At 25.8% G+C, this 19,733-nt stretch overlaps 1 protein-coding gene across 1 annotated transcript in view; it reads right to left on the bottom strand.

Annotated features, from left to right (window-relative positions):
- Window positions 1-6,338: 6,338 nt before the first annotated feature.
- Window positions 6,339-19,733, bottom strand: part of LOC111631456 (paraspeckle component 1-like) — an 85,165-nt gene continuing 71,770 nt past the window's right edge. Inside the window, exons 8-10 of the mRNA XM_023375702.1 lie at window positions 19,498-19,600; window positions 16,999-17,081; window positions 6,339-6,797 (exon numbers count right to left, since the gene is read on the bottom strand). Coding sequence (XP_023231470.1) covers window positions 6,573-6,797; window positions 16,999-17,081; window positions 19,498-19,600 — 411 coding nt within the window. The 3' untranslated portion in view covers window positions 6,339-6,572. The remainder of the gene's footprint in view (window positions 6,798-16,998; window positions 17,082-19,497; window positions 19,601-19,733) is intronic.

A 19,733-nucleotide genomic window follows, 5' to 3' on the forward strand; every position in this document is an offset into this window, starting at 1 on the left:
AGTACAGTATAGTACAGTTTGAAAGTTTTAAAAAGAATTTCTTGTGACCATCTTAAATCTTTTTTCAAATTTATATTGTTGCAAGAAGTTTTAAGTGAGGTACATTTTCTGTAATAAAAACAGTTTCAAATCATAAATAAAATTATGCATGTTTTATTTTAAGTCATTTTTTAAAATTCAATTCAACCTAAAAATAAAATTGAATTTATGGAAAAAGGTAACCCAACATCTGATCTTTCAAAGGAGGAAGAGGAATGATGTCTGGGAAGACTTTCTACAGGAAACTAGCCATTATTTAGATATTGATCAAAGAAAACCTAGAAAACTCCATGTGGCAAGATTACTGGATAGGCACAAACCTATAACCAGTGTTAGTAGTTTTATCCTTTTAGCCACTGGTGGGCAAAAAGGTAAAATGTATCCAAGTCAATACATCAAAATTTTGTTCTATAATTAACCAAACCATTTGATTAATTTGGACTAACAAGTAAGTATTTCAGGTTTTAACTGTTGTGAGATTGCAATTTAAGGCTTACACATCACTGACAATTCTAAATTAAATAATGTATATTTAACTACTTAATAATTACCAAAGTACAAAATTACAAGTGATTTTAGTGGTATTATTAATTGCACAATTAAAGTTACGCAAACCATCATTTCAGAATTCCAAAAAAATGTTTTCATTCATAAAATATGTTGCAGCAATAATTTTCAAAATGTGAAAATTTATTTCCAAATAAAGAAATTATAAACAAATATAATTATGTTTTCCAACGAAATAACAGATCTTCTGTCAAATTATTATTTAGAAGATAATGATTTTTGAATTTTGTTGAAACTAAAAAATAATTTAAAAATTACAAAATAATGAAACTGAGAATGAACAATTATTTATTGTGATATCATCACAATACTGGGTTCCAATTTTTATTATTATTTAATTTATACAATGTAAAATATATGCTCTTCACTTCAAATTAATACTGTAGTGTCTTGCTCCTGTACGTAATACTTTTTTTCTAGCTGCAGAGTCGTGACAATCATCTATTAACAACTTTCAGGAGAAGGTTTTAAATTGAAGTAATGTGACTTCTGATTTGCATCGGAAGTTCATATATAGTTAATCTAGGCCTCCTGCCCCTAAGGTTTCCATATCTGGTCTCAGATTTCATCTAACTAACTCTGAGATTAAGGAAAGATGGACAATGACAGTGGAAATTTATGTCTACATTTTTTTCAAATTGCAGCCCAATAAAGCTGAATAGACAAAAATTATTATAATAAATTACCTATTATCTACATTAGAGAATAATTTACAGCACAAAAAAAAACATCAAATATATCACATCCTTCTTGGACCTAACTTTATATGGAAAGTTAAAAAAAAAACAGTATCCATTCTTACATTTAAATCATCTGTTTAAAAAATTTTTTGAATATACTATCAATATAAACATTGAAGTATTTTACAACTACTTCCCAGAAAAATATTAAAAACCTCACAGAAGTTCTATACTCATATACTCTAAAGAGAAATTTCTAATGTGAGTGAGAAATTTAATATTTTTCAACATTTGAGTTTGCGATATGTTATTTTGATTAGCTAGTATCAGAAAAATTTTTTCTCTAATATGTAAACATCCTAATTTTATTTATTGGAATGGAATAATAATTGTCAATAATTTCATTGATAAGAAAAAGTATTTAACATTTCATCAATATGTCATAACACAGAGCAATATTAATTATCCAGTCAAATCTTTTTAATTTGATCACCGTTTGAATGCTAATTTTTCTTAATCTGTTTTTGATAATTACAGTAGTTCTATTTTATAATAATATAGAACTTTATAATATTTAACAAAATGTTTCACTAAGCAATGGAGGCAAATTAAGATGATAATCAATTCATATTATTTCACTTCACTATTTTCATTTTGGGAAAACTCTTCTGTAAGTATTAATATTAAAAATATAAAGTATACTTTCAATTATCTGGGCTAATCACCAGTAATGAAGGCATGAATAACAGATATTCTGCAAGATGTGTGAAATTCAATATGAATTTAAAACAAATAGTTTACATATTATGAATAAAATACATTTTGAGTGTGATAATTAATTGAATAATAAGTTTTTGATGTGATCAGTTGAATAAAATTAACAAACAAAACATTCCATAAATTTTTTTCTGAATTAGCACTGAATGGCATGTTTCCAGCTAGATATCATTGTAAAATGTCATTAATTTTGCAATATTAACAATTTATTAATAAGGAAATGAATCAAAATATTTACTTCAAACAATTTTACAACTTAATTAACTAAATAACAAAAAAATAATAATAGTAAATATACACATAATTGAAGCTGTACTGTTCAAGAATCAACTGAACTTACTGTACTTGTTAAGCCATTTAATTTATGCATTGACGTTCTAGTAGTAGTTCCAACACTCAATATATATTAAATATCAGTAGTTAACAAAGCAGATGAATTATTTTAATGCTAATATTTGTATTCCTGACCTAAATTTTTATCAAGACGTAAGTATCACAGTTAATCTGCACATGGTTCATTTTCTAATAAACATTAACAACTGTAGTTAAAAGTAAAAGAATTTAAATATTAAAGACTAGTTAATAGAAATATATAAAAACAAACATTCATATATGCAGTCAACTAACACCTTTGGCATATAAAGAACCATTCAAAATTATCAAGTAAAGCTGCAGCAGTGANTAGACAAGAACAAATACTACAAATATTCAAGTACATCAACAGCATTATGTATGATCAATAAAAAGACAGAATTATCTAATGTGAAACAATCAAGAGGTTACATTTTTTGGTTATTTCAGAATTATTAATATTACAATAGATATTACTGACAAAAATTGATGATAATATTAACACAAAATTTTTATAAATTTTTTATAAAATTTTATGAGATTACCATGTTTCATAGTCTAATAAACATTAACAACTGTAGTTAAAAGTAAAAGAATTTAAATATTAAAGACTAGTTAATAGAAATATATAAAAACAAACATTCATATATGCAGTCAACTAACACCTTTGGCATATAAAGAACCATTCAAAATTATCAAGTAAAGCTGCAGCAGTGAGAGTTGTATACATGTTTTATTTTATTCTAAAATTAAATTTATTTTGATTATCTCTATTATTCATAATTATTGAAAATATAAGTCATTTGAGTCTCTTACAACACTCAAATTTTACTTATATAAAAATATCGTTAAAAAGATTTAAATTTAAAACAAGGAAACAATTTAAGACAAATCTCATTTCAAGTATTTATTTTAAAATCTAAAATAAATCTACAATAAAACACACTGTAGAAAAGATGTTATGTTTATATAAATATTCAATGTGCAAGAATTACTTAGAAACATTTATAAATTTAATAAAATTTTTAATACTTCATGTGCATACTTTCATATTAATTAAAATAAGTTTATTGATTTAAGTAACCCATCAATTCAATTTTTAAACTATATAAAATAGATAACATAGGAATGAATATATTTAAGATATTGAAACTGGAAATACAGAAAAAATATTCCACTATTTTAAATTAAATATTCAAATAACTACCATTAGACACCAAACGAATTCTAAATTTACCAAACTTATGCAACAAATCCATTTTATAATAAAGAAAATTATAGATGTCTATTCTGTCTTGTAAGAACACAAAAATAATCAAACACACTGAAATGTAATATAAAGATATACAGAATGGAGGGGGGAAATACTAATTGAAATTTTAAGACCAAATTATAATTTTTTTTTTAACAACTTTCAGGAGAAGGTTTTAAATTGAAGTAATGTGACTTCTGATTTGCATCGGAAGTTCATATATAGTTAATCTAGGCCTCCTGCCCCTAAGGTTTCCATATCTGGTCTCAGATTTCATCTAACTAACTCTGAGATTAAGGAAAGATGGACAATGACAGTGGAAATTTATGTCNTAAAAAGTATAAAAGTATCCCAATTTTGGTTACAGAGGCAATGAAATAATCAAAATATTTTTATTATATTCAAATGCTGTTTTATCAAATCATTCATAAAAATTTAAAGTTAGTATTAAAACCATTTCTAAATATAAACATCCCACTAAACCAGATATATTGCAATAACACCACTTTTAAATATTAGAATAAAATGGTTTGATGTAATTTTTTTTCTTTAGTTCAAAATTCATAAATATAAATATTTCTTTCCAAATTTTTATAACATCCACCACAATTTATATATTTGTCAGTATTTTAAAATTTGTTTCTTACAATAATTCCCACTTTTATTTAAAATCATCATAATAAAATAATCACAACAAAACTAAACATTCCTATATCTATTAAATTCAATTAAACAAGTTTTCAGTAAATGCTGAACAAAGATACACAGCAACTCTGTAAAAAATGTATTCAATGTTATTTTAGACTGATATCAAAAAATCAATAATTAGCATTTAATAGTTTTTTATCTCAATTTCCTCTTTACTAAATGAAAAACATTTTAAGAACATATTTTACTTAATAGCTTCAACTATATTCAAAATTAATTTAAAATAAAGCAATTCATTTAATATTTTACAGCAGTTTAAATATAATTCTTTTCAGAGGTCAACAACAAAACTTCAAATCTTATAGCATATTTAATTTTAATTAATTAATAGTTTCAAATTAGCTTTCTGGCTTAATTTTCAAAAGTAAATTTTAAATGATGTACAGTACCTCTGAATACAAATTCAGAAAATAAATTTGAAAATGAAAAAACTGCCATTTTACAAACTTCGTTTTTGAATGTTTATGTTAAAGATAAAATTTTTCATCTTTTTTAGGTTAAAATCAGTATGAACTGATATCAAACAGTTTTAATATAAAATATCTTTCATATTACTTGCTTATCAAAATGCAAATAAATCTCTATGTCTATTTTCATAATTAATTTATAGCATATTGTACAAAATTAAATATTTAAGTTGTTTATTAAATACAACATATATTCTGTTGATTCTCTATGAAACCAATTTATTATTTCACAAAGAGTTTGCTAAATAATTAGTGATGTTTCAACAATATTTTAAATACCACACCTGGAAAGAAATTTCAAATTATATATTCCAATCAATATAAACTATCATTTTTTTTTCATTCTTGATATATCCCATAAGAAAAATTCTCTTGGTAGTGGCTAGTTTATATTCATCAAGTTAAAAATAAACTTTATAAACTTACAAATACTTTAATCTTTATCTATAAAAGTAATTATAGACTATTAAGTTTCCTTATATAATATAAAAATATGAAGTATAATTTTAAAAAATTTAATGACTCATTAAATCTATTACGACTATCTAAACTATTATTATTATTTATTCAACAGTTAATCCTGATTTATTATCCAAATTTATTAATAAATTATATGTTCAAATGAACTATGAAACTAAGTTCTAAGTTATAAGAATTCTCCATTCCAGAATTTTATTCAATAACCGTATAATTTCAAATTAAGCTGTAATTCTATTAAACTGTTTATTTCTACAATATTCTCAAACAAGAACAAGAGAAATATACATTGTTATAATTTGTAAAGCACATACCACCATGTTTAAATACAAAACACCTGTATTTCCAAGTGAAAATATATTCATTGCTATGATATCTAAATTCTACACAATATGAATGCTAAAATTATACTGCCTGCAAACAGAAATAAACATTCTAAACAAAGATATCAAACATATTTATGATATGATGTATTATTATTGTTTAAACACGAATTAATTTTACAAGAGTTCTTTCACTATAACAACAAACTTTCTAATATTTAAATTAAACTTTATTTGAAAGTTGAACTTTACTCCAAAATAAAAAACAAACATTACAGTAACATGAATATATTTTTATTACTCTAATTATTCAATTTTTAAGAAGATATATGTTGTATTTTTTCTTTATTTAAAATAAAATGGTCATGATTATATATTTATATATGAAGAAAACACTATCAAAGTATTCCTTTGAAGCAGCTGTCATTCTTCCTAATATAGATATAAATATATAATCTACTTAAAAATACTAATTACATTGAAATTTTACATCATTCAAATTAGCATACAATTTAAGTATTATTTTTTTAATGTTTAAGTAAAATTCAGTAGCGTAAATTTCTTAGATGCAATGAATAATCTTTTAAAAATATTATACATAAATTCAGTTGTACAGAGATCTTCAAAAAGAATGAAAAATAATGAAAACTATTGATGTAATTTTATCTTATTAACTTTATAGAACACATTTAGACTATTTCACATAAAAAGACCCATTTTATTGATCACAACATAGTACAATTCCCATGAGTGAAAAACTTAATTACACTTATAATATTATAACAATCAAATTGGAAAGTTAGTTAAGTGCATTTTACGATGAGTAATAGTATCTTCCTACTTCATAATGAAAGTTATCATTAACACAGGCATATACATGATAGACAAATTCTACAACTACAATGAAGATAAAAAAAATGAATGTCCACATTCAATATCTGCGTCTCTTGTTTTCCATTGGATAATCCTCCCTGTGATCTCTGCGATCCATCATTTCGCGAGGATTACCACGTCCTGAGATAGGACCGTTACCACGCATATTATTCATATTTCCAGAGGGCGGTGCCCCAGGAGGGCCCATATTACTGTGATTTCCAGGTACAGGACCTGGTGGACCACCCATATAAGGTGGAGGCTGATCAAATCGTGACTGTCGCTGCTGTTAAATGATTCCACAGTTCAAAAAATGCAACAGTCAGTTCATTATTTCAGTGAAGCGATGAGTAGCAGAACAACAAATCCATCCAATACACGCGAATGCCCATCAGGTAGTCCATAAAAGGAGGAAAGGAATGTGAAATTAGTGAAGAATAATAATAATGACGCACAAAATGCCAATTATAAAATGTAAAAGGTTTTACCTCCACAAAATGATGTAGTATAATATGAATGAACCTTAACTAATATAATTTTAAAATTATTAAAACTCAATGTTCCAATGCTGTTATTTCATAAGTGTATATACATATATACATTTATAAACTATTTAAAATATCCAAAATAAACAAGACTAAAAATTTCCTTTCCACAATATGCCGAGAGGAAAAAATACAAGAAATTAAAAAAGTACATAGAAAATTCAATATTAATATAAAAACAACGTAAGTCTTTAAAAAATATGAGTATATCTAAATTTATACACTTGAAAGTACAAATTAATTATATTAAAAGTAATCCACTAAGAATACATTGAGTATCAAACAGGTATGAATTAGAATTATGGATTTGCATAGAAATTTACAAATTATGTATTTCAATGTACAATACATTTCACAACATGAGAGGTCATTTTTAATATATTTATATTACTTCTTTTTAGTTGAGGTAAAACAATTTACATTCACAGAAAATAACTATAAAAAAATATGAGAACAAAATAAACTTAACTCAAATGGCAGATTTATTTTATGTAACCTTCTTGGATGTCATACACACACATTAGATAATTTTTATACATATATATATTAATCTTATAAATCTATATTAATTTTTATATAAAGTAAAAAAAATTTAATTTCAGTTAAAATTAAAATTCTCATTAAATATATTTAAAACTCATTTTGACAAAATTAAAAACAATAATGTTAAATATTATTATGAATACATGATTCCAGCTGAAAAAAAATGTAAAATTCACACAAATCAAAATTATCAATGACATACACAAAGACCTGAAATGTTACTGTAGTATTATATAAAATAAAAATTAAAAATGTTTAAAAATTAATTATTAGATCTATCAATCCAACAAATGATCCAAAATTTCAATTATTCAAATACCTAAAGCCAGATTACATTCAAGATATAATAATGCCAATATTCAGCATAAAAATTAAATCACAAATCACACTTTGGGAAAAATAGCAAAATGTTGAGCTTCTGTGTAATAGGAGTCCATGCATAACACACCTGGGGTGAATATACTTTATGATTCAAACGAATCCAATATTACTCTGATCATTCATATCCTGTATACCAGTGTTTTTCAACCTTCTTGAATACCTTTACAAGTTACCCCCTTTATAAGTTAAAAAATTCTGGCGACCACCCCAGGGCCATATTAAGACTATATCAGTAATTTTAAAAACTACGTATTTAATTTTCTTTCTGTTGAGACCTAAATATCAATCGAAAAACCAATTGTACTGTAAAATAAAAAGATACAGCCTTCTCACTGAAATTGTAGTTTTCTTTTATTGTAGTGGACCTACAAACACTTGTCTTTTTCTTTTACTGCAACCTCCCACGTAAGGCTTTGCGACCCACAGGTTGAAAAACACTGCTGTATACAAATGTCATCTAGAATCAACTGAATCACAAACTAATCTGGATGGAGGGTAGAATCATTTGAATCAGATAAAGATTAAAGATGGCAACTACCATAATTAAAGTCAAGCTTATCATTGACAGCAAAGAAATATGTTTATTTCATTTTCAAAACTGCTGTTCCTAAACTGATAAAAAAAAAACTAATTTATTATAACAAATATATAAAGACTTAATACATTATTTTAAAAATCATTTACGATAATTTTGCACAAGACCATGTCAAATAAAATATTGAATTAAATATTAAGTTATGCTTCTCACTGAAATAAAAGTCTAAAAATAAATAATCTTTCTTAATCTTTAATAAAACATTCATTTGTAGATTTCACAGACAGATTTTTCTGGTTATGATTGAAGTTATATTATGGCATCAAAAACATTATTGAATTTTATACTATTTTGTTTTATGGTTTAAGAATATGTAGTCAATATATTATGATTAATATAATAATGAATTTATTATATTAATCATAATATATTGACTACATATTCTGAAATGTTTTAAAAAAATATTTGCAGTATGTTACTTTCATTTTTGTAAATTCCACTGTATTATTTTCAAATTTTTAAATAAATATTAAATATATAGGACTAGTTCAATTAAAAATGAAGTAATTTCAAATACTCAACAGATATTAATACCATTGTCTTATGAAAGTTTCAACCTATGTACTGCATTGTTAATATAGGCAGTTTAACATTTTCTACAAATTAAAAATTATAATCATTTATTATAAAAAGAGTATATTTGGATTTAAAATGGATCATTAAAATTTAAAAAATCATATTTATTCAATGATGATAATATTTCAAAATTTAATTTAAGTAACTAATAAATAATAGATTTACTATAAACAGCCTTTTTGGTACTATAAAATACATGTATAGTTTTATTAAATCTGCACTACAGTAACTAAACACAATGATTATCTATTTAAACATTCAGCATATTACATTTATGGAGTTTTAAGCAGTAAGTTTATAAATAAATTTTATTCTAAGTTTTTAATAAAAAAAGCAATACTTATAAAATGCAATTTTAATTAGATTTCTATAAATATTTCTGTTTAAGGTGCTATTTATGCTTAAATTATTATTCAAATGGATTCAGTTACTAACAATTTTCACAATAAACTGAAAAATTTATTAATAATTAACTAAATCAAATATTAATATAGAAATTTTATTGGAAATTTATGTTAAAATTCTAAAATATTTTAACAAATTCTGTATAACATGATTATTGAATTTATATCACTAATGGTTATTTATGTATCCTATAATTAAAATAAATCGTTGACAATTTCTCATTCTAAAACCTGAAATTTTATACAAATTTCACACTTGCTTGAATAAAAACTCTTTTGTTAGTCATTATTAAAATATATTGCAAACTTCAATTTTTTACAACAAAAATTTATTCTGTATAGAATATTGGTGATTAATACATCACTACATTTTCTATTAGAAGTATTCATTTTTAATATAGTACAATATCCTATATATATTGTTTAAAATTATCTTAAAGTATTGATAACTGTAAAATCGTAAAATATTTCAAATAGAGAATTTGTTGTTAAAAATATAAAAATTTATCAGCAAATGTATTTATAAATAATCACAATTTGCATTTTCTGAAATCAAAGTTGTCTTCAAAAAAAATCTATTCTGAATATTATAAATTTCCTCAATAAATGTTGCAAAATCAGTGCAACAAACTTTATATATAAATCCTTATTATTCACAGTGGCTCAGAAATTTTTATTTTTAAATCCAATAAAAATCATGAAATGAGTAAAGCATTTTTATATAGTAATTACATAATCCCAAAGTTGCTAATTTTATGATTATATGGCTTTATAAAATAAAGTGAATTTTTCAAAGTAAAAAACATTCTTCCGTGAAAAGATTCCTCTACTTCTATATAGCTAATTCGAATCCTCATAATTAAACTATATACACTAAATTTGAATTAAAACTCAAGCATATTAGAATAATTTTTCCATAAAAAAATTAATTTATAGAAAATACATGTATTATCAACTATCATCATCATATATAGAGCACAATTCATTTCCTATACATTGCTGCTTAAATATAATATAATTATTATTAATAAATTATCAATGTAAATTAGAAGCATTTTAACATCAGAATTCTCTGACATATATTTCATGCTTTTTCAATATATTTAATTCACTAGATCACAAATTATAAAAATGCCAAAATAAGAATACCATAAACAAGAATAATAATCATCAAGTTAATGTAATCAAACAATGAATAAACGAAGTTATAAACTGAAACATTACAAGATGAATATTTAAAAGTACATTACTATAACTTGCATTATCACATTTGATATTATACAGTTTTTCAAAAATTAAGTTGCAGATAATACACAAATCATATCGAAAATAAAACAGTGCACTAATTTAAATTTCATATCATTGTACTTTACTTAAAATTTTCTTTATTATATAACGAAAATTTATCAATCATAAATTCATCAAGACATTTTAAAAACAAACTAAAAAGACAATAATAAAGAGTGCACACAAATCACCATTTATAAACTGAATTGAACTATATAAACATTATTACATACTGTTGCATTTTAGAAGGACACTAATTTATATTAATTTTAATTATCAATCAATTACTTTTTTACAATCATTACATATTAATAAAAATAAAAATTATGTTACAACATTTGAGATTAATATCAAACAATTATCAGTAGAAATATATTTTGTTAAATAATCATAAAAACAAAACAGATAATAAACTTATTCAAAATCATTTATAGTCAGTCTTATGAATGAAAGATCTTAGACAAGAACAAATACTACAAATATTCAAGTACATCAACAGCATTATGTATGATCAATAAAAAGACAGAATTATCTAATGTGAAACAATCAAGAAGGTTACATTTTTTGGTTATTTCAGAATTATTAATATTACAATAGATATTACTGACAAAAATTGATGATAATATTAACACAAAATTTTTATAAATTTTTTATAAAATTTTATGAGATTACCATACTATCTTTTAAACTGTACAAAAACACTTAAATGTAAAACAATGATAAGTATTATTTTAATTTATTATCAGTTGCTAATTAATAGAATTTTTCTAAAAGCAAGTTTTGTAATAATCATACTTTTTTTAAACCTCAAAAAATAAATATCTTAAATAATCTTGACAATCATTTCTTTAGTTTTTTAATTTACTAAATACTGAAGTCAAACAAAGAAAAAAACATTTCATATCCACCAATAATTGGAAATAAGGAGAAACATTTTACATTACACTCAGCAATAATTTTCATATTAAAAGCTATTTAAAATGAAAACATTTTAGAACTCAATACATTCAAAGTAAAAGTTCACATGCAATATTTACATTTTAAAAATTAAATTTGTTTTCTGTTTAATTTTTAGTCATCCAGTTTCTTCTACTCAGGTTTATTAAAAACATGATACAAAGTAGATAATTATAAATTTTTTTAGCACACTGAGAAATAAAATTGTTTTTTTAATTTCCATTTAATTTCTCAAATGTATTTTTAAATAAAGTTTACGGCAAAAATGAATGTATATTTCCATATTAGAAGAATTTTTTAGTAGACTAAAAATATATATACAATGGGTGATCGGTTAACGAACATAATCCGTTCCAAGACTTTGTTCACTATCTGAATTGTTCGTGAACCAATTATCGATTTACCATAGGTTTTAATGGGAATTTAATTAATTCATTCTGGAGACCCCCAAAATAAAAAAAATATATATTTTCTTACTACGTTTATTTATATGTAATAATAAAAATACATACATACACAGTCTTGCGTTTTTATTAGTCATGTTTTTTCTGTTTGAAAAGGTTAAAGAATCTATTTAATATCGATTGCTTTTCTATCTTCTTCAAGATTTTTTGTAAGTAATTAATAGCATTGCAATTATAGAAATCCCCAAGCCTCAACCTGGTTTAGATGCCATTCTAACATCATGTTCTGACATCCTCCCACTTCTTCAAAGGATCTTTAATAACAGATATCGGCATTAATCCTCTTTTTCAGAAGAAAACATATCTTGCTGAGTTTCTTGATGTTCTTCATTCATGAGTTCTTGTTTTTCTGTTGTCAGATCCGTTTCAGGTTCCATTATGAACTCTTCGATGTTCTTTATTTCTCAGATTTGATTTTTGTTACTCTTTTAGCTGCTTGAGTCTTCTTGATCATACAGTATTTTTCTTAAATAAGATTGAACTGCTGCCTACTGTAGACCTGTTCATGCCATACTGCCCAGCAACATTAGGCATATTCTGCCCACCTTTGCTATTATACTCTCACCTTTCGAAAAGAAAAACGGATGCAAAATTTAACGAGTGCCTACCCAACAGTCTTGCGAATACATAACAGAATTGTTTTGTCAGAAAAATAAAAGGCTGGAATTACAAGGGAGAGTTTCAAAGTTCGGAGGAATACTATCCGATCGGTATATACCGGCTTAAGTGTCAATGTCGACGTCTCCCACACTCCGAAAAGTTTCGAATTGTTGCCCGAAGACAAGGGAAGACCAATCGGTATTCATTATTTTATGTCGCTTCTTCTTGTGTTTGTTCTGTGGGGTGTTCGTTATCCGATCATGTGTTCGTTGTCCGGACATAAAAGTCTTTCGCGAAAGTGTTCGTTATCCGATCTGTTCGTTAACCGATCACCCACTGTATTCTAAAAATCTTTCAAAGCCATTAAATTAATTTACTTCAAAAAATTGATGAAGAGAAAATCATTTTGCATGTAATATAAGTTAAGGTACTACATAGTAGATTGAAAACACATTAGAGAAATGTTTATTCACACATAAGGTAACTCTGTAAACACACACTGTTATTGCCATTTAAAAAATAAAAATTTTAAAGCAAGCTAGATAAACATGAAAACTGTTCTACTCTCAGAGAAAAATTAAAAACACATATTGTAAAAATTATTCCAATATGATACCCTAAGACTATTTTTGAATTAGATTTTCATATGTCATTTATCTGATGAAATATTAGTGTTGATAATGAATTGATCTAATTTGTACAGTATTAAAAAAATCTTTTAAGAAAAAATTTCATTTGTAATTAATGATATCATAAATGTTACAAATTAGTTTTTCAATTATATTTACATTTCATTTAAATTGTAAATTAGATTTCATTTGTAGATAGCTATTACTGCAATTTTTTATACAATTAACAAAAACATTTTTCAGGAAAATACACTTGTAATAATTTTGAAATGATACTGTAGAATTAAAACAACTTGTGTGTGTGAAAATTATGTGTCTATGGACATAAATTACTATGTAAAATGATTAATTCAACTAAGATGTGGTCAAATGATATTGACATATAATAGTAGACTAATAACAGATCCTGATAGACTTTGTAGTAGTTGTAACATGCAAGTATATGAAACTTCAAAACACGTATGTATTTTTCTATTGCATGAAATTTGACGAAAGTAGAAAAAGTATTTGATGAGATTTAAGTCTTGGAAAAATATATCTTAAAAAAAGAAAAGAAAAACTCGCAGAAGGCTAAATGAACATGACTACATATTAAGAAAAGCAAAGCAGAAACTATGTCTAACTGAAAAGCATAAAAACTACATCTGAAGTGGGCAAAAGCCTATCAGATTGGGGATTTGAAGCATTGGAAACAAGTTATGTTTACAGATGAATCATGTATTTACACAGGATACAAAGATAATAGTGGTAGCAAAATTTGGAGAAAATCCAATGATAAGTTTCTATCAGAATGCCTTATTTCAAAAACAATTTCCAAATGGAGTTGATTCATGCTCCACTCTTTTCAGCTATGTAGATTTCTACAACCTCCAATGCTCTTATGTATTGCCAGTCAAAGACCCTGTGTATTACAGTAGCCTTGTTCCAATGGGGAAATTCCCAGATTGGTGGCATAATGAGCCAGAGCCGTATTAATCTTTCCTTTTGCTACATTGTACTTGTGATCTCATAATGTGTCTTGCAACAATCTGTATGTGGAACCAATATACATTATAGAACCAAATTTACAATTATGTTACAAGTATGTTACAATTACAATGAACCAAATGGAGTTATGGTTTAGGCTACCATGATTGCAGCAGGACATGGACATTTGAAAATTGTCAACACTACAGTGAATGCAAGGTTTATTTGGAAATTTTAGACAATTTTTTAAGAAAAATGGCAGAGGAACACTTTGGTAACTGACTATCACGATGACAATGCATCTTCCCACCATACTTAAACAGTATGCCAATAGTTCCTAAACATTTCACATTTAGATTGCCCACCAAAAAACCCAGATTTAAATCCAATAGAATTTGAGGAATGTTTAGAAGAAACTGGTTTGAAAAAGAAATGGTCTTCATTGTCTGAACTAAAGAGTACTATTCGAACCAGCTGGGCAAAATTATCTGCAGACTTATGTGAAAAGTTGATGACTTCAATACACAGACATATTAAAGCAGTAATAAAGACCAAAGACAGACCCACACAATATTAATTTACTTTATTCCATACTTATGCATCTGTGATTACTATATTCCATATTTTTGTCTAACATTGCTCAAGTTTTGAGAATGCTGTTTCTTAAATTTTTTTATATAATTGCTATCATCTCTTTTCTGTTGTTACTTGCACAAGATTGCAAATAAATTTTATTAGAAAAATTAATCATTTAATGTCTGAGTTTTGAAAATAAAATATAAGGAATTTCACACATGAAATTACAACCCCTGATCAAAAGTATGGAATATTGTTCAATTTGCAGCATGCCATTCAATTCAGAATGGCATGCTGGAAATTGAACAATATTCCATACTTTTGATCAGGGGTTGAAATTTCATATGTGAAATTCCTTACATTTTCATAAATAATTCTAATGGTTTACATTTGCTAATGATAAACAGAATTTCTAGACCTAGACTAAACAATGTTTCTAATATTGTATTCAAGACTTGCAAATTCCAGAAAAATACATGCATATGAAATAAAATCACATAACTTATACATATTAACCTTATTCAATCCAACTATTTTTTTTTATATTTAGAATGATGCATGACTTGAACATATGCTAATGCACTATAATTTCATTCAATTATTGGCTGCAGCTTTCCTGCTCTAATCAGAACTAATATTTGCAATTTATTTTTAATCTATCTTTACATACATAATTGGTTTTCTTAATTTTCATTATACAGTATAAGAAGTTGAAAACAAATAACTAAGTATTAGGAAGACAAAATAGATCTTGATTATCAATATCTAATAGCAACGACTTACAAAAAGTGAATTTATCAATCCATATGCTAAAAAAAACTTTTAATAATAAAAATACTGCAACATTAAAGAAGTTTTTCTTATCTAGAATCTATAATACTCCTTAAACATGATTAATTAAAATCAATCCTTTATTTACATGTGTAATTATAGTCAGTCTTATGAATGCAGAAGATTCACATGCATAACCAAATGAAGCAAAGGCTAATTAATATATGCAACACACACACACACACACACACACTAAGATTTGATATAGATATATTAAGATTTGTTAATTTTTACACAGTAGAGTGTCGTTTATCTGAATCAATTGGGGACTGGGGTTGTTCCGATAACTTATTTTTTGGATAACCGATTATGTACGAAAAAATATATTAACCTATCCAGTGTTGAAATTTTTCTCCATTGCATGTCGCTTTGTGTTGAATTTTCGCTGATGTTAAGCCTAATGTAAACTTTTTAAAATAATAATCATGGCTTTGTATCGTTAAAAATTATTTCTTCATTTTTTACAAACAAAATAAATATATTGAAAAATATAAAAACAAAAAACATTATACTTTAAAGTTAATCTAGTATCAAAAACGTTCAATTCAGCATGACACACAGTCCTCAGAAAAACACTACACAAAAAGTGCTACTGCTGCCAGATAAAACACACACACCAACAAAAAAAATATTGGAGTAGCCCAACATATAGCCAAAGATTGCAGGGCCACAGCAGTAGCAAAAATTTAAATTTGCCAATTGGAATGCTTTCGGTTAACTGACGTTTTGGATAAACGACGCTCTACTGTAATAATTTTTTTAATAAATATTTTATTATAAAATATTTTTTANACAAATGTTTCATCAATTAATATGACCATATTCTCATAACTTATAATTTATTTTTAATAAAAGATAATCAATAATGCATTTGTCAGTATTATATACTCAGATCAATCTAAGACAATTTCTCAACAATATTTTCAGTAACATCTATTGTTTCTACTGTTGACATTAAATTTTTCATGTCAACAAATTTTTCATCTGAAATAACCAACATTTACTAGAAGTGAATAATATCAGGTATCAAACACAAATATTTTCATTAGTTTGAAATATATTTCACTGGAAAACGTCTATAAAAATTTTTTTCATTTAACAGTCATGAAATTTTGAACTAACTAAATTACCTGTGGCATTCCCATTCCTCCAGGTCCTTGCATCATTGCTCCTGGTCCAGACATTCCAGACCCTCCTGATGGTCCTCCTGGTCCTACATTAAATTTTTAATTAAGCTAAAATAGTCATTTCTATAACAGAAACCTTCATTTCATCAGTTAAATAAATTAGTTCCATTGTAACAGAACGTCTTAAAACAAATTTAAGCAAGTAATTAATAAATTTTATTTTATTAAAAATAATTAGTATAATTCAGAAATTTATGAAAGAAATTTGAATAATATATTTATATCAACCTATATTTATAAATGCTTTGCTTTAAAAAGCATCTATTATAGTCATAAAGGAATAGAACCAATAAGTACATTATGTGATCTGCAGAAATAAACAGAAATAAGATCCATTTAGATAAAAACATTATGATTAGCAATGGAAATTGGAAACTGTATAAACACATGAGACTTATATTTAAGTTATTTATTTTTACTTGAATACTTTTGAAAGACTAGTCATTATACAGTGTGTGGAAGAGTAACTTTACAGCTTTTTAATTAAAATAACAAACAAGTTATGTAATTGTAAATATCACATAGTCTGAACTAATTACTGTGTGCACATAAACAAAACAAAAACAAACGTTTTTGAATTCCACCAGAGTTCTTCGTCAGGCTTTGTAACCATTACCCGATGGATCTCTGTAAAAGCTTTTGGAATAAAAAATTCAAACAAGCATTCAAATATAAGCTCAAAAATTTAAAAACCACATCATGCCTGCGCAATCAGTTGCCCTATCAGAACTCAACAAATGGTTAAACAGTGTTGTCAATCAACTCTTGCCAAGTAATTAACAAAACCATTTCCTCTTTATAACTTATGAATGTAAAATTGGATTTAATTATCTGCACGGCTTCCAACCATCTGAGGTGTTCCGAAGGGAAAAGAGGATGAGTTTGACCCAGCTAAAGTCCGCTAAAATGTCCAGATCTGCTACATATGTAGAGGGGGCCATGGTAGTTCTCGCATGTCGTACATCAACAAGATGCTTTTGTCGCCTGATCAATGTAAAGCAGATCTTTATTGTATCTGTTGTCCCTAATGGGGACATTATATATGCCAGGGAATCTGAGTTAGGAGGGTCCTTCCCATTATGCAGCATGTCAAAAATAGTTAGGCACCTCCTGTAAGTGACACACACCTAGCGGTTCCTGGCAATTTCAGCACGTAAGAATCTTAAGTAGGATTAAAGGTAATTATGCTAAATTAACTTATCATTCTGTATTTAACCTCAAAGCATTTAATCTAGGATTTATAAACAATCCTTAATTTTATACTATGTCCTAGCGGTAGCAACTTTTGTTGTCTATGCATTCTTGCAATAATAGCTAAAACTGTGCATGACTTTCTGCAATATTTAAGAGAGAATTGCTGCCACTTCATCCGTGATGTTCCATTTCAACTCTGCCAGTCTTTGAATTGCTCCCAGTGTAAGTAGTTGCCCTGTTTCGTTGAATTCACAGATTCTGATATTCAACACCACATTAGCACAACTACAGTTCAATAAAGTTATAAAGCATTTTTATACAACAAGCTGAATTTACAGTCACAGCCCCACTTCTTTTTTTTGTCTTCAATGAAATATGAACCAATCATTCCATAAATTGCTACACCATACTAAGCAAAGGCCTTAACACTGTAAAGGTTGCTTATATGTAACTTATAAAAGTTCTGATAAAAAAAATGCATTATTTTTTACATGAATTTCAATTGTTACTAAATGACTAAGTTAAACAGCATGTGTGTTTAAGGTCATTCTCCCCCATACCATTTGTCATTGCCACATTCAAAACTGATCAGATTAACCTGCCACATCCTGTATATGACAGCTAATTTCAGAATAAGCTTATTCCATGTAAAATTAGGACAAATTAAACAGTAAGAAGAGTATAGGAATCAATCCTTTTATTTGGTTCAATGTTTTCCAAGACTTCATCCCATCATCACATCCAAAAAATTTGAATCAAATTTATAAATTTAACACTTTTGAATTCCTTCATAATACTTTACAAAAATATAAGGATACTTTCAAAAACAAATAAAAATAAACTCTCTTTTTTTAAGAATTAAATCTTCCTTTATAAAAATTATATTTTTAAATTATTCATTTTTTCAAAATGTATATGGAAATATGAAAAAGAAAAAAAAAGGAATAATTACCGTTGTATCCTTATATTGAAAATACTAAAAACAAATTTTAAAACAAACATTTTTGTCTTGTAAGACTTATTTTGGTTATAACAGTTTTTGTTATCAAGAAAAGCTTTTAAAAAATTCATGTGATTTTACATGAAATTTGCAGCTGAAATATAGTCTGTTATTGATTTGTTTTATCTCATTTATAGAATAAAATCTTAAAATTATTGTGTAACAGTAAAAATATATTAATAAAGAATTAATTTTAAAAATATAATAATACAAATTAATAAAGTAATATAAATTAAAACTTAACATACCTGGACCCATGGCTGCAGCAGCAGCAGCGGCAGCAGCAGCACCCATATGATCTCCCATACCTTGATTCCCAGAACCTTGCATTTGTCTGAGAGCTGCTTCTTGCTGAAAATAAAATTTCTAATAAATAAAAACTATTTACTGAATAAGTAATATTCAAATAAACTAAACTATGAAACTTAAAGGTTTAATTTCATAAATTTGATAATGATTTTTAGTGTGTAAAATTCATTTTAAT

Source organism: Centruroides sculpturatus, unplaced genomic scaffold, assembly GCF_000671375.1.
Source record: "Centruroides sculpturatus isolate CEXI.00-Female unplaced genomic scaffold, Cexi_2.0 scaffold750, whole genome shotgun sequence".
In the NCBI taxonomy this organism is placed as follows: domain Eukaryota; kingdom Metazoa; phylum Arthropoda; class Arachnida; order Scorpiones; family Buthidae; genus Centruroides; species Centruroides sculpturatus.